The sequence below is a fragment of the Trachypithecus francoisi genome, unplaced genomic scaffold (assembly GCF_009764315.1).
Source record: "Trachypithecus francoisi isolate TF-2019V2 unplaced genomic scaffold, Tfra_2.0 Lachesis_group12, whole genome shotgun sequence".
Lineage (NCBI taxonomy): Eukaryota > Metazoa > Chordata > Mammalia > Primates > Cercopithecidae > Trachypithecus > Trachypithecus francoisi.
Genome location: NW_022681457.1, coordinates 1,238,844 through 1,255,374, shown reverse-complemented (window position 1 = coordinate 1,255,374; position 16,531 = coordinate 1,238,844). Strand labels below are relative to the sequence as shown.

The window sequence follows — 16,531 nt, the reverse complement described above, 5'->3', positions numbered from 1 at the left end:
ACCTCGTCTCTACAAAAAAATACAAAAATTAGCTAGGTACATTGGCATTTGCCTGTAGTCCCAGCTAGTTGGGAGGCTGAGAGGCTGAGGCAGGAGGATTGCTTGAACCCAGGAGATCGAGGCTGTAGTGAGCCCTGATTGCACCACTGTACTCCAGCCTGGGTGACAGAGTGACACCCAGTCTCAAAAACACAAAACAAAAACTGCTCACAATGTTTCCAAAGAGTCTGTAGCATTTGCTGCTCCCCCCAGCAATTAATGGCATTTCTAGTTTGAGCCTCAGTTGTACTGAAAAGTGGGGATGAAAAGAGCACCCACTCCAGGACAGTGTTGTGTGGATTTAAACAAGGTTTTGTGTGTACAAGGCTCAGAACAGAGCCAGGCACCTAGGAGGTCCTCGGGTTGGAGCAGGTGGGTCTCAAACACTGGGTGTCCGTTTGCTGCCTCCCCCTCAGTGTAGAGCAGACCAAACAGTGCAAGGAGGAGCCCAAGGAGGAGAAGGTGGTGAAGACGGAGAGTGTCCTGATCAAGCGGCGCCTGTCAGCCCAGGGCCAAGCCATCTCGGTGGTGGGCTCCCTGAGCTCCATGTCCCCTCTGGAGGAAGAGGCACCGCAGGCCAAGAGGAGGCCAGAGCCCATTATCCCTGTCACTCAGCCCCGGTGAGTCCTCTTCTGGGTGCTAAGGCAGGACAGGAGCCCTGCCCTGAGGGTCAGATTCTCAGCCCGTGTGTGTGTGTGTGGTGTGTAGTGTGTGTGAGAAGCAGACAGAAGGAAGTCTGGACTGGTTTCTTCCTGACTCCCGAGTCAGTGCCATAACCACTAAGCCTTTGCTGTTTTCTTTCCTGTAAAAAAACAAAACAAAAAAAAACCCTTTTTTATGTCTAAAATTGGGATAATGATAGTATCTTTCTTGTAAGGATCAAAGAAGAATTAAATTAGTTCGTGGTGATGGTGATGGTTAGACAACTAGATTAGATAACTCGAGTGAAAGTGATTGTGATTGTCAAGCATTTCGCATGGTTTTGATGTGTAGTAAATGCTACTGGCAGTCACCATCATTGTCCCCATTATTACCTCCCTTACACACCACAAAATCCAGCCAGTCCCAGCCACTCTTTTTTTTTTTTTTTTGAGACGGAGTCTCGCTCCATCACCTAGGCTGGAGTGCAGTGGTGCGATCTCCGCTCACTGCAAGCTCTGCCTCCTGGGTTCACACCATTCTCCTGCCTCAGCCTCCCAAGTAGCTGGGACTTCAGGTGCCCGCCACCACGCCCGGCTAATTTTTTGTATCTTTAATAGAGATGAGGTTTCACCGCGTTAGCCAGGATGGTCTTGATCTGACCTCGTGATCTGCCCGCCTCAGCCTCCCAAAGTGCTGGGATTCCAGGCGTGAGCCACCGTGCCCGGCCCCAAGTTTTACTAACACAGCTGAGCAGGATCTGCTACCCTCCGAGCTCTCTGCTACCCTTACCCTTCCTCCAGTCGCGCCCACAAGCAGGTTCCCACCTAAGGGCCTTTGCCTGGAGAGCTGGTCCTCCAGACATTTGTGTATCTTGTCCCTGCCTCCATTCAGATCCCCACTTACAGAAGCCTTTCCTAAGACACCCTCTGCAAAACCACAATAACATCCTCTTCCTTCCTCTTACCCACCGCCCCACCGTGCCTCAGAGACACAGAGGAATTGGAGAGGCAGCAGGGGGATGGGAGCCATCTCTGTGGCCTACCTAGTCCTTGAAGTTGGGAGAGTCACCAGACAGGCCTGTGCTGCAGTCTGAGTCACTGCATCTCTGTCACTGCTCTTCCACATAGGCTGGCAGGCGCCGGTGGGCGCAAGAAAATATTCCGTCTCAGCGACGTGCTGAAGCCCCTGACTGATGCCCAGGTGGAAGCCATGAAGCTGGGCGCTGTGAAGCGGATCCTGCGGGCTGAGAAGGCTGTGGCCTGCAGCGGGGCAGCCCAGGTGAGCCCCTGCCACCCCCCACCCCATCCTTCCAGTCCCTCTACCCAAGCGTCTACCTCACATCCAGCACAGAGTCTGGCCCCGGCATCAAACCTCCCTGGCTGTGGACCCCAGCTCTGCTGCCACAGCCGCTTCTCCAGATCACTCCCATCCTCCATAAAACAGAGATGGCAGCAGCAGCTCCTCCCAGGTGACAAGGAGGAAACGTGCCATGCACACAGGCACTCAGGTGCACAGGGCGGGTGCCGGGAGGCCTCTGCAAGTGAGGGCTGCTCTTGTGGTCTTGGTTCTTCACGGTTGTTAACGTTCTTACTGTTACTATTTAGCTTTAAAAATATACCTGGTTCTCACTCCTAATTCTGCTGCTTGCTGGCACTGTTACCTTCAAAGAATGGGGAAAAGTGACTTTTTCCCCATTCTGTGAAGTTAATTTTTGGTTAGCTAGTAGTATAGGAACATACTCCCTGAGCTGAAAAATATTTCTGGGGGATCCAGATCCAGTACTCTTCCGTGGCCATCACTTGCACCCCATTCCCCTCTCCAAAGGTGACAAAGGCACAAATGAGGGGAATCTTTGAGGATTTTTTTTCTGTGCACTTAAGTACATGGGTGCTGCTCCTAGAAACTCGTTTTTATCCTGTGATGATCGATCCCCACCCTGGCACCCCCACCCCCCGCCATAAAAACGGGACCTTCCTGGGCATAAGGGTCCTTGGCTGGCCTTCCTCACTTCACTCCATGTCTGCTCTGAGAGTTCCTGCGCCTGGGTGGGAGGAGTCGCAGGGCACCAATGCGGAGTCCCTGGATTGCCCACCCTACACTGACGTGCTGGCTCGTCCTCCCACCAGGTCCGCATAAAGATCCTGGCCAGCCTGGTGACACAGTTCAACTCGGGCCTGAAGGCAGAGGTCCTGTCCTTCATCCTGGAGGATGTGCGGGCCCGCCTGGACCTGGCCTTCGCCTGGCTCTACCAGGAGTACAACGCCTATCTGGCCGCGGGTGCCTCAGGCTCCCTGGACAAGTATGAGGACTGCCTTATCCGCCTGCTGTCCGGCCTGCAGGAGAAACCAGACCAGAAGGATGGGTGAGGGGGCTGACCCTGCACCCTCCTGTCCCCAAGAGGCCCCCTCTTCTGGTGCTGCTCTCCCTTTCTGGTTCTGACCACCTCCCTCTTCATCACCCTCCAAGTCAGTCCTCGAGCCCATCCCAAGTCTTTCCTCCTCCTCCCCGCTCTGGAGGCACGTTCAAGGTTGTAGTTTTTTTTTTTTTTTTTTTGAGACGGAGTCTCGCTCTGTCACCCAGGCTGGAGTGCAGTGGCGCGATCTCGGCTCACTGCAAGCTCCGCCTCCCGGGTTTACGCCATTCTCCTGCCTCAGCCTCCCGAGTAGCTGGGACTACAGGCGCCCGCCATCTCGCCCGCTAATTTTTTGTATTTTTTTAGTAGAGACGGGGTTTCACCGTGTTAGCCAGGATGGTCTCGATCTCCTGACCTCGTGATCCACCCGTCTCGGCCTCCCAAAGTGCTGGGATTACAGGCTTGAGCCACCGCGCCCGGCCTCAAGGTTGTAGTTTTGCATGTGAGCTGCAGGTTGCACTCCCTGAGCTGTTCCCCAGCTCTGCCACTTGTTCTGAGCATGGTTTGAGTGGCTTTGTCACTCCCCCTCTGTCATTTTCCCATCTGTAAATAACAGTGCTCACCCATGGGCCTGGAGATAGACCTCTCTACACCCCATTTCCTACCTGAGTTGGTTCTGTAGCTTCCTCCCTGTCCGTGGCCTCCAGCTTACTCATCTGTCCTCCACACAGCAGCTCCGGGAACACTTTATTATATAAATCCTTTTATTACTTCCCCACGAGGAACCTTCCATGGTTCTCCATTGCTCTTAGGATAAAGCACAGCCTCCTTAGGTGACCAGTGAGGCGTTATGTTACCCAGTCTCTTTGGCTTTACTCCCCGGACAGAAGCCACATTGGCCTTCTGTCTGCTCCTCGAGCGTGCCAAGTTCAGGGCACTAGTGCTTCCTGTTCTGTCCGCCTTGAATGCTCTTCCCTCAACTGTGTGTGTGGTTGACTCCTTCTCATCTACCAGTCTACTCAAATGTAACTTCAAAGCGGCCTTTTGAGGCCACCATATCTAAAATACCCACACCCTTCTCCACCCGCCATCATTCCCTCCCATTCTTATGTTCAATGAATAAAGTTAGGAATCCCTGTTTGACAAAAGGAAGAAATGAGTTTCAGAGAGGTGCAGCCTCTGCCTAGATCATCCAGCCGGCAGCTTTTGAACCCTGGTCTTTTCACTTCCAAAGCTTCATAACCAGGGGCTTGAACAAGCAACCCCTGAGGGAGGGCCTGCTGGCCCTGAGCTCCTACAATTCAGCAGGGCCTGGGAGCCAGGTGGCCTTTTCCTCTGCAGCCATGGCCCTCCCCCCATCTCTGGCAGGATCTTCACCAAGGTTGTGCTGGAAGCGCCACTCATCACAGAGAGTGCCCTGGAGGTGATCCGCAAGTACTGCGAGGATGAGGTGAGGACAGGCCCTGGTCACTGCAGCCTGGGCCAAGGGACAGGGCTCTCCCTGAGGGGTCTGAAGGGCACACAGCCTAAACCTTGTGGCAGGGGGTTTCATGAGGGACCGGGCCGTTTTGTCAGAGGCAGTCAGGAGAGAGAGCCCAAAGGCACAGTCAGGTGGGCTGAGCTCAGGTCCCTTTCCTCTTGCTGCAGAGTCGCACCTATCTGGGCATGTCCACACTTCGAGACCTGATCTTCAAGCGCCCGTCCCGCCAGTTCCAGTACCTGCATGTCCTTCTCGACCTCAGCTCCCATGAGAAGGATAAGGTGATCCCCTGTTCCACTTCCTGGCTGCCCTCAGCCTGCAGTTTGCAGAGGCCACCTCTATCCTGAGGAACCAACTCGCTCTTAGTCCACCTGTGGTGGCCAGCACAGGCTCCTCGTGCAGCCCAGTCCTGTGCCGGGGCCTGAGAGCATTGCCCAGCAGGGGAGCCAGTGTGGCCTCAGCCAGCAGTGAGGACCCAGCATGCTCAGCAGCTGAGCAGAGCGGTGTGCAGCTGCGGAGCCCTGGGGAGGGAGGGGCCGACCATCTGGTTGTGGGGTGGGCAGGGGAGCTGTTTCAAGGAAAGCTTCCTTCAAGGAGGGGACATGTGGGCTGAGACCTGGAAAATGAATAGCTGGGTGTGCTCTAGACGAGGGGACAAATGTGCACATGCTGTGGTTGAGAGCGCCCTTGACCCATCCTTGCCTGCAGCCTTTTGCCCCAGCCCTTGCCTGGCAGCATGTTTATTCATTCAGCAGACCTTCATTGCACACCCTTGGCCCTGGCCCTGGCCCTGGCCTTGTGCTGCTGCTGGGATCAGAGTGCCTGGGACCAGCCCCTACCCTCACAGGTCTTGGCAGATAATGTCTGAGTGAAACTGTTTAGCTGGCAGTAGGTGTTCTAGGGAGACTTGGCAGGGAGTGGCACTTTTAAGGAACTGAGCACTTTTAAGGAACTCCCTCTGCTTGGAGCTTGGTGAGGAAGGCAAGGAGCAGTGACGGGCAGATGGGCTGGAGAGGCAGCCAGCGAGGTGGTGCTGTGGGTCCGGCCCTGGCCAGGATATCTGCCTCCTGCACTGGGGACCAGCTCTGGGCCCTGGTAACAGCTGGGCTGCCCCTTCTCAGGCTCGGGTCTGTTTTCACATGAGTGTTGCCACACTCGCAGGAATAGCTGTTCTTCCTCTTCCCTCTTCCCTGACCCCGCCCTTCTCCATCTTCCTCCTCAGGTGCGCTCCCAGGCCCTGCTGTTCATCAAACGCATGTATGAGAAGGAGCAGCTGCGGGAGTATGTAGAGAAATTTGCCCTCAACTACCTGCAGCTCCTGGTGCACCCCAACCCACCGTCTGTGCTGTTTGGAGCTGACAAAGACACAGGTTGGGCGCAGGTCATCAGATGCATATTGAGTGCTGCTGTGTCCGCGCTCTGGTCCCTGCGAGCAGAGGGGCTGAGTGGGGAAGCCACCCGGACACCAGTGACGGGAACAGGCAGGACTGGGACAGCCACCTGGGGGCTGTGGGAATCAAGGGTAGGGGGCATCTGACCTAGCCTAGGGGGTCAGGGAGAGAGATCTGGCGGACAAGGAGAGCCAGCCATCGGGGCCCCAGGAAGGACCAGGCAGGGTCATCTCAGGCAGGTCCCCTCAACAGAGCCTTGGGTCCCCCGGGATTACAGACAGGTAGACTCAGACCCCGAGTAAATGGACCCTTAAATGGGAAGTCTTGGGGCCATGATAGGGCAGCATGGGAGGCCTGGCCCAGGTGCCAGGAAGCATTCCCAGGAGACGCACAGCCTTCAGGAGGCCCAGAGTCTGAGCAGGTGCTGTGGACCGGGCAGAAAGGAGGGAGGATGCAAAGGCAGAGAGACCAGGGCCCTTGGGACTGTTAGAAGGTGTGTGTGACCACCTTGGAGGGCAGCAGGGCAGCAGCAGGCCAGGGCCACCCCATACAACACCTGGCAGCCACTGGGAGGCAGGGAGCTGTGGGTTTATTCTGAGGCCACAGGGCATGGCTGGGCTTGGAGGCGGAGAGGGACAGGGTCAGGATCGCACTTTAGAAAGATCCTTCTAGGTGCCTTGTGTGTTGGCAGTCGGGAGGCTGGAGGTAGGAAGTCCTGGTCCCACCCCATTTCCCTGCCCTAGAACAATTAGCTCCCCAGCCCCGGCTCCCTTCTCTGCCCTCCCTGGCTCCACTGCCCAAGAAGGGACAGTTACTGAGGGTCTGAGGGGGTTGGAGAAGAGTATGGGCCAATCCGATGCCGCTCCTGCCCTGTCAGAGGTGGCAGCGCCCTGGACGGAGGAGACAGTGAAGCAGTGTCTCTACCTCTACCTGGCTCTCCTGCCTCAGAACCACAAGCTGATCCACGAGCTGGCGGCCGTGTACACTGAAGCCATCGCCGACATCAAGCGGACAGTGCTGAGGGTCATCGAGCAGCCGGTGAGGCCCCTGAGCCCACCAGGCCCTGCCCACCCACAGGCAGGGCTGTGTCCCCAGCTCCAGCTCTTCCCCAACCTGCTCCACCTCAGAGTGTGCCAAGCCCAAAGGGTGGTCACCCCGGGTTGACCCAGGCTGTGTAGCTTGCGGGCGGTCCGCATGTCACTCATCAGTTCCTGAGGAAACATCAGAGTGGCCCAGCAGTTAGGAGCCTAGAGCTGGATAGAGCTGGGTTCGCGTTCACTTGTCACTTTCTCACTGCGACCTTGGGCCTGTCAGTAAAACTAGGGAAGACATTCCAGTCCCTCCCCACTGATGCAAGGGGTCCATGAACTCAGGCACATAAACCTCTGTGTCACTGTCACTGTTTATGAGCTGACCTTCCCGGTGTTGCTAATGGGACTCTTTAGCTGTCATTACGTAGACCTAAGTCCTTCCCACTTCTCTCTCTGGAGCCACAGGGCTGCCCACATGAGAAGCAGCTCAGTGACATACTGTCACCTGAGATTAGAAGGTCTGTACTTCAGTTTGCAGCAGGGTTGGAAACCACTTTTTTTCTTTCTGCCCCTGACATTTTTGGATTACAGAACATTTTCATGATACATGGGAGAGAGAACTGTATGTTAATCCCCACCTATCTGCCATTTGGGTTCAGTGGGGCCCTTACCTGGACAATGGGGATAACAGGCTTGTAGTCAGGAGGAAACATTTTTAGCTCCATTCTCAAGGTGAGCCAACTGTGGAAAAGTGATCTCACTTTGCAGAAAAGTGATCCTGTGGGGCTGTGAGCTTCCCGAGGGCAGAGACAGTCGGTTTTCATCAGGAGCGTAAAGGTGACTGGGCGAAAGTGGAGCCTGGCCCCAGCTCCTGTGTTTGGCGTTCACCATGGGACAGGCTCAGGAAGCAGCAGCAGGTGGAGCCTGGTCTGGGCTCGCAGCCAAGCCAGCTTCGCATGAGAAACCAAGTCACGAAGTGGGTGGGTGTGGGTGGAGCCAGAAACATCTTCACCAGTGAGTGAAGCACAGGGTAGGCATTGGAGGCCAGGTCAGGTCTGAGCCACAGAGGAGTGGCCTGCTGGAGGACGGCTCAGCCAGGGCTGGGAGCTGGAGCAGGCCACATCCAGAGAGGCTGCAGGGAGAGGCCGAGGTTTCTCTGACCTCTCCCGCCCTTCCCGACCTTTCCCCCACCCTCCAAACCCTGTCACCAGTCTCACCCGTAGCCCCAGCATTTCCCGCAGCTACCCTGCCGGCAGCACCTGAGGCTTCCCTAAGCTCTCACCCTGGGTGTGGTCATCCCTGTCTCTGCCTCTAGATCCGAGGAATGGGCATGAACTCCCCGGAGCTGCTCCTGCTGGTGGAAAACTGTCCCAAGGGGGCAGAGACACTGGTCACACGATGTCTGCACAGCCTCACAGACAAAGGTGACCCTGGAGACCCCCACCTTTCATGCTTTCCTCCCTCTCCTTAGCCTTCCCCGGGTCCTGGGGATCCGAGCCACTGGGTCCCCAGATGGTCGCACCTCTTGTGGGTCTTTGCCTGTCCTAGGGCCTCAGTTTCTCCATCTGGAACAGTGTGGTGCTAATTGCACGTGAGCAGCCAAGGGTGAAAAGTTCCTGCTGTGAAGTTGCCATCCCTTCCCGCACACCCGCCTGCTCTTTCCTGGGTGCCCACCCTCCCCCACGCTCCCCTCTGCCTCCAACTCGGTGTCTCCTGCTGCTTCCATGCAGTCCCACCCTCCCCGGAGCTGGTGAAGCGGGTCCGGGATCTCTACCACAAGCGACTGCCAGACGTCCGCTTCCTCATCCCGGTGCTCAATGGGCTGGAGAAGGTATGGAGCCGGAGGCCCGTCTGTCCCTCCTACCTGGGACATATGGGACCGGGAGGGGCAGGGCAGCAAGTTGCAGAAGCGGTTGAGCCAGAGGCACATAGCAGAGTGCAGAAGACACCTTGCCTGTGGTCAGAAGTCGTGGAAGCCTTTGGCACCTGTGTACCCTGGAAATGCAGAGCAGCTCCTGGACTCATTTGCATGGGCACCCGGGTGCCAGTGGCTCTGCTGCTTCCTCTACCTCAAGCAGGTCCCCTCTCCTCTTTGAGACTCGCTTTTCTTCTCTGTCAGACAAGGATTAGGATGCCTCTTGGGGGCACACACGTGACATGCAAGGGACTCAGATGGGGTGAGAGCTGGGGAGAAAGCTCTGCCCTGAGGGTGTGGTGAGAGTAGGAGGGGCTCAGTGAGCCAGAGCTTGCCCTCAGCTCCCCAGGGCGAGCAGAAGGGAAGTGAGGGTGTATCTGACTTAACCCCCACCCCACCACCTTCTCCCTATAGAAAGAGGTGATCCAGGCCCTGCCTAAACTCATCAAACTCAACCCCATCGTGGTGAAGGAAGTCTTCAACCGCCTGCTGGGCACCCAGCATGGTAGGTGATGCAGCCTCCTCCCCACCAGGAGGCCCACCCACCCAGGTGTGGGGCAGGAGGCAAGGTGCAGGCGCCCCCCTCAGGGAGAGGGGCACATCCGCTCCCTGGGACACCAGCTGTACTGGACATTTCCATGTGTCCCGGAGCTCCCAGGCCACCCTCCGGGATGCTTGGATGATGGTTTCATTCACAGCAGGGACAAGACCGTGGAGCTGGGGCCGGAGGCTCCAGCGGCGTCTTCCCTTCTAGGATCTGGCCACACCGCAGCCCCTCTCAGGCCCGGCTGCAGTCTGGCCCCTCCTCAGATCTTGCCTGAATCCCTCAAGCTGTGGGCTAGGGGCATTTTGTTTTGACACAGTCAAAAAGAAACAAAACTTTCAACTTAGAAAAACTAGCAAGTAAGGTAGAAGGGATTCTTTGTCCCTTACCCCAGTGGTTGGAGCTAAAGAAAGAATGGAGGATGTCTGTTCCATGCAGACCCTGGTGCTTTAAAACACACACATAGATGGCTCTGGGACCATCAAAATAGCAGCAGCAAAGAGCCACCCCACCAGCCGCCTCCCCTCCACTTCCCCAGGCCCCACACAGCTGAAGGCTCCTGCCACTTTTTGGTAGGCTGCAGCCTGGCTTCATCTTGTCCTGTGCCACAAATGCCCATGAGCCCGTGTGCTGCGTTGGAGTCTGTGTTGGGGACCACACAATGAGGTGGTCCTACCCTGCCCTCGGGGGTGCACAGCCCAGGGGCGGAAAGACCCAGCCGTGCCACACACTACCCAGGGTGGGAGCCCGGGATGGGGAGGAGCACACGGTGGCAACTTCAGGCTGCCCAAGGGCTGCTGCTACCTTCAGTGTCCCCTTTTTATGTTGTCAGTCACTTCCCCTGTTTCAGCCCTGAAAGCAGAGGGCACCTCATCTTTGCTCCCAGTTCCCCCGACCTGGGGAACTCAGACCCATCTCTTATGCGTCCGTTCTGTCTCGCCCACCCTTTCTCCCACCCGCCGCAGGTGAGGGAAACTCGGCCTTGTCCCCGCTGAACCCTGGAGAGCTCCTGATCGCATTACACAACATCGACTCCGTGAAGTGTGACATGAAATCCATCATCAAAGGTGAGGTGCTTCCCCCCCACTCCAGTGGCCTGGCCCCTGTGAGCCAGGGGCAGGACCTCAGTCACCCACATGCCCCCACTGGAATCTGCCAAGTCAAAGACTGCCACTCACAGCCCCACCTCAGAGCTCTGGAGAGCCACCTCCCTCCCTCCTTTTCCTGCCTCCTTCTCCCTCCCTCCCTCCTCCTCTTCCTTCCTTCCTCCCAGGTTTTACCCTTTACAACCCACCTTTTTCTGCCTCTGTCTAAGGCACTCTGATGTACCTGCTGTGCGCTGGTACAGAGTGGGCCTAAAGCAGTCAGGGGTAGCCCCACCCCTAGCCCTGAGGAATAGAAGGAAGCAGGGCGCACCATGAGTGGTAGTCAGAGGCTCAGTGGCACAGCAGCAGGGCAGACCCAGGGCTCCACGGCACTTGTGGCCTAGGGTAGATGAGGCAGGAGAGCTTGCCTCCAGGACGGCAGGGTTGGTGACGAACTGACTGGCTCACGATGGCCCCCACTCACTGAGCACTCTGCACTGGGCTCTCCCTGAAGGCCTACAGACCTGAGCCTGCTGGTCCGCCACTTGGTGAGTATGTTCACTTCCATTGTGTAGACAGGAAATGGAGGCTCCAGAGAGGTTAGGTGACTTACTCAGGGCTGCGCAGAAGCCAAGTGGTGTAGTGGAAAAAACAGAATCTGAAGTGAAACGGACCTGGGTGGGAATCCCAGCTCTGCCGGTTCCGCGACTGAGGACCACCTCCCCTGAGAGCGTCCGCCCCTCCACTCCTCCTCAGCAAGGTTTCTGGGCCAGGAGCCATCCTGTCCCACAGAGCTGGACACCCTCACTGTCGCCCTCTCTACTCAGAAGACTGCTGTCGTTTGCTTTCTCTTCTCACCTTCAAACAGGAAAGGGCTTCCTCTCTGTGCCGCTTACTTTCGTGTTCTAGCTTGAAACAGCTTTTCAGTGCCTTACTTCCTAACCTTCCTCTGCAAGTTCTCTCAGAAACTTTTAAGGTCAAGAGAGGAGCTTATGGAAATGTCAAACCCACATTAAAACCCAGGAGGCCCCAAGGCCACTCGTGGGAGACCAGCAGGGAGGAAAGATCTCCAGGCTCATAGGCCAGGGCTGTGGTCTTCATGTTCCCCGACCCCTTTGGTGATCTGAGGAAAGTTCTAGCCCATTCCCAGGACAGTATGCTCATATTGTTTGCATACAGTTCGAGGGCGTTCACACATACACACACACACCCCAAGACCATTTGTGGACCCAGATTAGAAGCCCTGAGGATCCTAGGCCCAGAAGAAAGGGCCTTGCCGGAGGCCACACAGGCCACCAGGAGCCAGGCCCCTGAGGATCCTAGGCCCAGAAGAAAGGGCCTTGCCAGAGGCCACACAGGCCACCAGGAGCCAGGCCCCTGAGGATCCTAGGCCCAGAAGAAAGGGCCTTGCCAGAGGCCACACAGGCCACCAGGAGCCAGGCCCCTGGAGGGGTCAGCGGGGCCTACCCTATACCACCCTACCCTTTTCTTCCAACACAGCCAGGCCTGCACACTGCAGGCTAGACAACCTTCCAGCTGGTGTCCCCAGCACCCAGCCCACGTTTTTCTCCTTGGGCACCAGAATTCTTCCTGGTTGCACTCTAAGCTCCAGATCACAAAGTCCAGTCCTTTTGTTGTGCACTGTTCACTCCCCCATAGACCACCCTGTTCCTCTGGGGAACTTGTCTATAACTAGACCCATTCCTGGTAGTCCAGCATTAAGAAAATTCAGCACCTCTGCTCACCCATATCCATCCTGGGTAGTGCTGGGGACACAGGAAGGACAGCCCTAGCCCTGTCCCTCCAGGGCTTACAGTCCAGGGAAAGAGACAAGAAGTCCCTGGCCAGTAACAGCTGAGAGGGGTGGCATGGGACTGGGCAGCCCAGAGGGGCCACATAACCCAGCCTGGGTGTGGGACATCAGGGAAGACTTCCCGAAAAAGGAGACACTCGGGCTGAGACCAAGGAAGGATGAGTAGGCGGCAGCAGCAGGAGACTGCAGGGCCTGAGGGAGGTGCTCGCTGGCTGGTTCTGGACCTAGGAGACGAAAGAGGGGGCCTGGTCAAGAGAGGAGGTCAGGCTGTAGCCATCAGGAAAGGCGCTCCTGGGGCCTGCCCACAGGAGTCTCGCAGGCCGTGGTGGGAATTTCGCCTTGTTTCTCGAAGGTCTCTGGGAGGAGAGTCAGGTCTGAGCTTTCCAAAACACCCTTCAGGCTGCTGTATGGAGAATGGATCAGAGGCTCAGGGGAGGCCCAGGTTGGGGGCCAGGGCAAAGCTGGCAGAGAAGGAGGAGGGGAGGGGTGATTCTGGAACCTTTAGGTGGTGGAGAGGGCAGGACCAGTGACCACCTGGCCCTGAGGAAGAGCAGGGGCTTCCTCGGTTTCTGACAGGTCGTCGCCTCCACTCTCTGCCCATTCAGTCTCCTCCCACCTGTCTACACCTCCCCCTCCCTTAGAGACCCCATCCCTGTTCCCCGTTAGCCTCAAGGATTTGGGGGCTTGGGGTGCTCTTCTGGCTCAATAAAGACTTCCTGGTTGACATTCACATGGCAAGTGGTGTTTGGGGAAGGGCTTCAAAGGCAGCTCCTGGGGCCTCCCATTAGCACAGTGGATTGGGGCATGGCCACCCACTGGGGAACAGACCCCCAGGGCCTGCCTTCGTGGATACTCGTGCTGTGCCAACCCTCTGGGTCCTACTGGTAGTGGCACTGGGTGTTGAGCTCATCGTATGCCCCGGCCCCAGCCTCCTCTTGTCCCTCCCTTCGCTATTACTCTACTGATTGTGCTCATAACCCCCACACAGCCCTTTGCCTGGCACCCCCCCATCTTCCCAGCACCAGCGCAAGCCCTGTATCCTTGTCAGGACTGAGTGGGCAGTCCCTTGGCCCTCTGACAAGCTGGTCTGTGGACTGCTGTTCTCTCTGGAGGGGCTGGTGGAAGCCAATAGCTGCCTTCCCTCCCTGGCAGGGTTGGGGCGCCCTGCCGCTCCCCCAGGGCTTAGCAACACATCTTTCCCAAGGTTGTCCTCAAAGTGAGGGGCCACGGGTTCCCTGTTCCACCCATTTTGGGGCTTCCTGGAGTTGGATGTCTTCTCCCTTGAATGAAGCCTGCAGGTTTTCCAGGGGCGGGGCTGCAGTGTGCCTTCTGCTGCGTGGGGGGAGTTTCCTGTCTCCCTCAGAGGCTTTAGAAGTCAGGGCTTTAGAAGTCTTCCCCTCACATGGGCAGACAGCAGGGCCAGGGCTCCCACCTCCCAGGGGGCAGCTGGGCAGAGAGGACAGGCCCACTCTCCGCCTCCTCGCAGCCACCAACCTGTGCTTTGCGGAGCGGAACGTGTACACGTCAGAGGTGCTGGCCGTGGTGATGCAGCAGCTGATGGAGCAGAGCCCCCTGCCCATGCTGCTCATGAGGACCGTCATCCAGTCCCTGACCATGTACCCCCGCCTGGGGGGCTTCGTCATGAACATCTTGTCCCGCCTCATCATGAAGCAGGTAACCCACCCCCGGCCACCCCACCCCCAGGCTGCAGACAGCAGCAGACCTAACCAGCAGGCTTCTAGTCTGCTTGCCCTCCCCTTCCCCTGACCCCGGAGGAAGCCTGGTGGAGGACAGCAGGCTCTGCTCTGCCTCCTTGCCAAGAAAATAGCAGTGCTCCAGGGTCTATGACTGAGCCAGCTCCCAGGTGATGAGGGAGGGCAGCTGGGTGGTAGGAGCTATGGTAACCCTCAAGGGGTGTGCACCCAGGAGAGGCATGGCTGCTTCTCACCCTCCACTGCTGTGTGCCCGGCCAGGATGCATCCCAGAGCTGAAAAATGGTCCAGTTTTTTAAGAAGTGCTAGAAATTTGGGCTTTAGAAATACGACGATGAAGCCAGATGTGATGGCTCACACCTGTAATGCCAACTCCTTGGGCGGCAGAGGCAGGAGGACTGCTTGAGCCCAGGAGTTTGGGGCTGCAGTAAGGAAGAAACACGCCACTCACTGCACTCTAGCCTGGGCGACAGATTAAGACCGTGTCTCAAAAAAAAAAAAAAAAAAAAAATACCGTGATGGAACAAAAAAACAAATCCCGCAGGGCTAATGTCGCCCCCTGGAGGCTGCCGTGAGAATGTACATGTGACCCGGGACGGGTCCCGGCGCCGGCATGGACCTCCGCTGTTTAGCAGGGCTAATGTCGCCCCCTGGAGGCTGCCGTGGGAATGTCATGAGACGTGCTCCCGCAGCACTTAGCCTAGGCCTGGCCCAGGGGGAGCTCTGGTAAAAGGCGGCTCTGAGTTTGTTCCACCCCCTTCCCAAGTTGCCCTCATGGTCCAGCCGCCTGGATCGGAAAGACAAAAGGCCTCTGGAGGGAGGTCAGGGCTGCTTGTGGCCCATCCAGAGGAATCTTGGATGGTGGGATTTGGGCATGGTCTCGGCAAGGTCTTTCTCCCAGTGTCAAGGCTGGGGGACTGCCTGTGTGCCCCTCCCGACAGCTCCCTCCCTCCCTGGTTCAGGTGTGGAAGTACCCCAAAGTGTGGGAGGGCTTCATCAAGTGCTGCCAGCGCACCAAGCCCCAGAGCTTCCAGGTCATCCTGCAGCTGCCGCCCCAGCAGCTGGGAGCCGTCTTTGACAAGTGCCCTGAGCTCCGGGAGCCTCTGCTGGCCCATGTCCGCTCCTTCACCCCCCACCAGGTACCCCTTCCCCCTACCCCGGGTGTGCGGTGGGCGGCCCCCTGGGTCCTTCCGGTTGGTGGGGACTGGATGGAGGCGGATACAAGAAGGCTCTGCACTGCTGGGAGCTCTGGAGGGTTAGGGCCAGGGACCTAAGGTGTGCAAGTGGGGTCTCTGTGCCAGAGCTGTCCCCAGCGCCCCCCTCCTGCTCTCCACCCAGCAAGCTCATATCCCTAACTCCATCATGACCATCTTGGAGGCCAGCGGTAAGCAGGAGCCAGAAGCCAAGGAAGCGCCTGCGAGGCCCTTGGAGGAGGTGAGGCCTGCAGCCCACCCATCTGGATCCTCAGACTCCCACCCCATACCCCAAGCCAGCAAGGCTCACCATGGCCTCCTCCCGACCCCGAGAGACTCAGGCCGCCCCTGCCTCTGAGCCACCCGTCTCCCAGGGGATGCTCCTGCTGGAAGGGAGTTGGGGGTCTGGGAGACAACTGCCCTTTTCTCCCCATGCCCTTCCTTGGTGAAGAACTCAAAGACCACCTCAGGGTGGTTCCTTCTCTTTCCCGCTGTCCTCTGAGCCACCCACCTCTGAGCTTCTGTGTGGCCCTCCCCACCCTCAGGACGACCTGGAGCCTCTGGCCTTGGCCCCGGCCCCGGCCCCCCGGCCCCCACAGGACCTCATTGGCCTGCGGCTGGCCCAGGAGAAGGCCTTAAAGCGGCAGCTGGAGGAGGAGCAGAAGCTGAAGCCTGGAGGAATGGGAGCCCCCTCCTCTTCCTCCTCCTCTCTCTCTCCCTCGGCCCGGCCGGGCCCGCCCCCGTCTGAGGAAGCCATGGATTTCCGGGAGGAGGGGCCTGAGTGCGAGACCCCGGGCATCTTCATCAGCATGGATGATGACTCAGGGCTGACCGAGGCCGCGCTGTTGGACTCTAGTCTCGAGGGCCCCCTACCCAAGGTAGGGCGAGCAGCCTTCGCTGCGAAGGAGGAAGCCGGATCTGGGCCGGGGTGAAGGTGGGGGACGGGCATCAGGGGACAGGGCCTGAATGGGAGCATGGAGGGGACCACGCCATCCAACCGGCCCCCCTTTCCTTCCCCGGTCACCAGGAGACGGCAGCGAGCGGGCTGACCTCTAAGGAGGAGCGGAGTCCCCAGACCCTGGCACCTATTGGAGAAGATGTCGTGAAGACCCCCAGCCCGGCTGCTGAGGACGCCAGGGAACCCGAGGCCAAGGGGAACAGCTGACGGGGCTGGGGGCGGGGAAGGGGGATGGGACGGGGACGCGGGGCTGGGGGACGGGGCGGGGCTTGACCTGCAGGTGCTTTGCCTTAAAAAAAAAAAATAAAAGATGTGAACTTGGGCAAGTTACTGAAAAGAAAAAGGGTGGGCCTGGGGCGCGGGTGCCGTCTCGAG

The 16,531-nt window shown here is 58.0% G+C and overlaps 1 protein-coding gene across 1 annotated transcript in view; it reads left to right on the top strand.

Annotated features, from left to right (window-relative positions):
* The window catches only part of SYMPK (symplekin), a 49,817-nt gene extending 33,331 nt beyond the window's left edge, over nucleotides 1-16,486 (top strand). Inside the window, exons 12-27 of the mRNA XM_033223731.1 lie at nucleotides 455-659; nucleotides 1,809-1,959; nucleotides 2,808-3,043; nucleotides 4,403-4,484; nucleotides 4,682-4,795; nucleotides 5,737-5,884; nucleotides 6,783-6,943; nucleotides 8,252-8,360; nucleotides 8,667-8,767; nucleotides 9,266-9,356; nucleotides 10,361-10,462; nucleotides 13,780-13,967; nucleotides 14,968-15,144; nucleotides 15,344-15,439; nucleotides 15,744-16,076; nucleotides 16,226-16,486. Coding sequence (XP_033079622.1) covers nucleotides 455-659; nucleotides 1,809-1,959; nucleotides 2,808-3,043; nucleotides 4,403-4,484; nucleotides 4,682-4,795; nucleotides 5,737-5,884; nucleotides 6,783-6,943; nucleotides 8,252-8,360; nucleotides 8,667-8,767; nucleotides 9,266-9,356; nucleotides 10,361-10,462; nucleotides 13,780-13,967; nucleotides 14,968-15,144; nucleotides 15,344-15,439; nucleotides 15,744-16,076; nucleotides 16,226-16,363 — 2,432 coding nt within the window. The 3' untranslated portion in view covers nucleotides 16,364-16,486. The remainder of the gene's footprint in view (nucleotides 1-454; nucleotides 660-1,808; nucleotides 1,960-2,807; nucleotides 3,044-4,402; nucleotides 4,485-4,681; nucleotides 4,796-5,736; nucleotides 5,885-6,782; nucleotides 6,944-8,251; nucleotides 8,361-8,666; nucleotides 8,768-9,265; nucleotides 9,357-10,360; nucleotides 10,463-13,779; nucleotides 13,968-14,967; nucleotides 15,145-15,343; nucleotides 15,440-15,743; nucleotides 16,077-16,225) is intronic.
* Nucleotides 16,487-16,531: the final 45 nt, after the last annotated feature.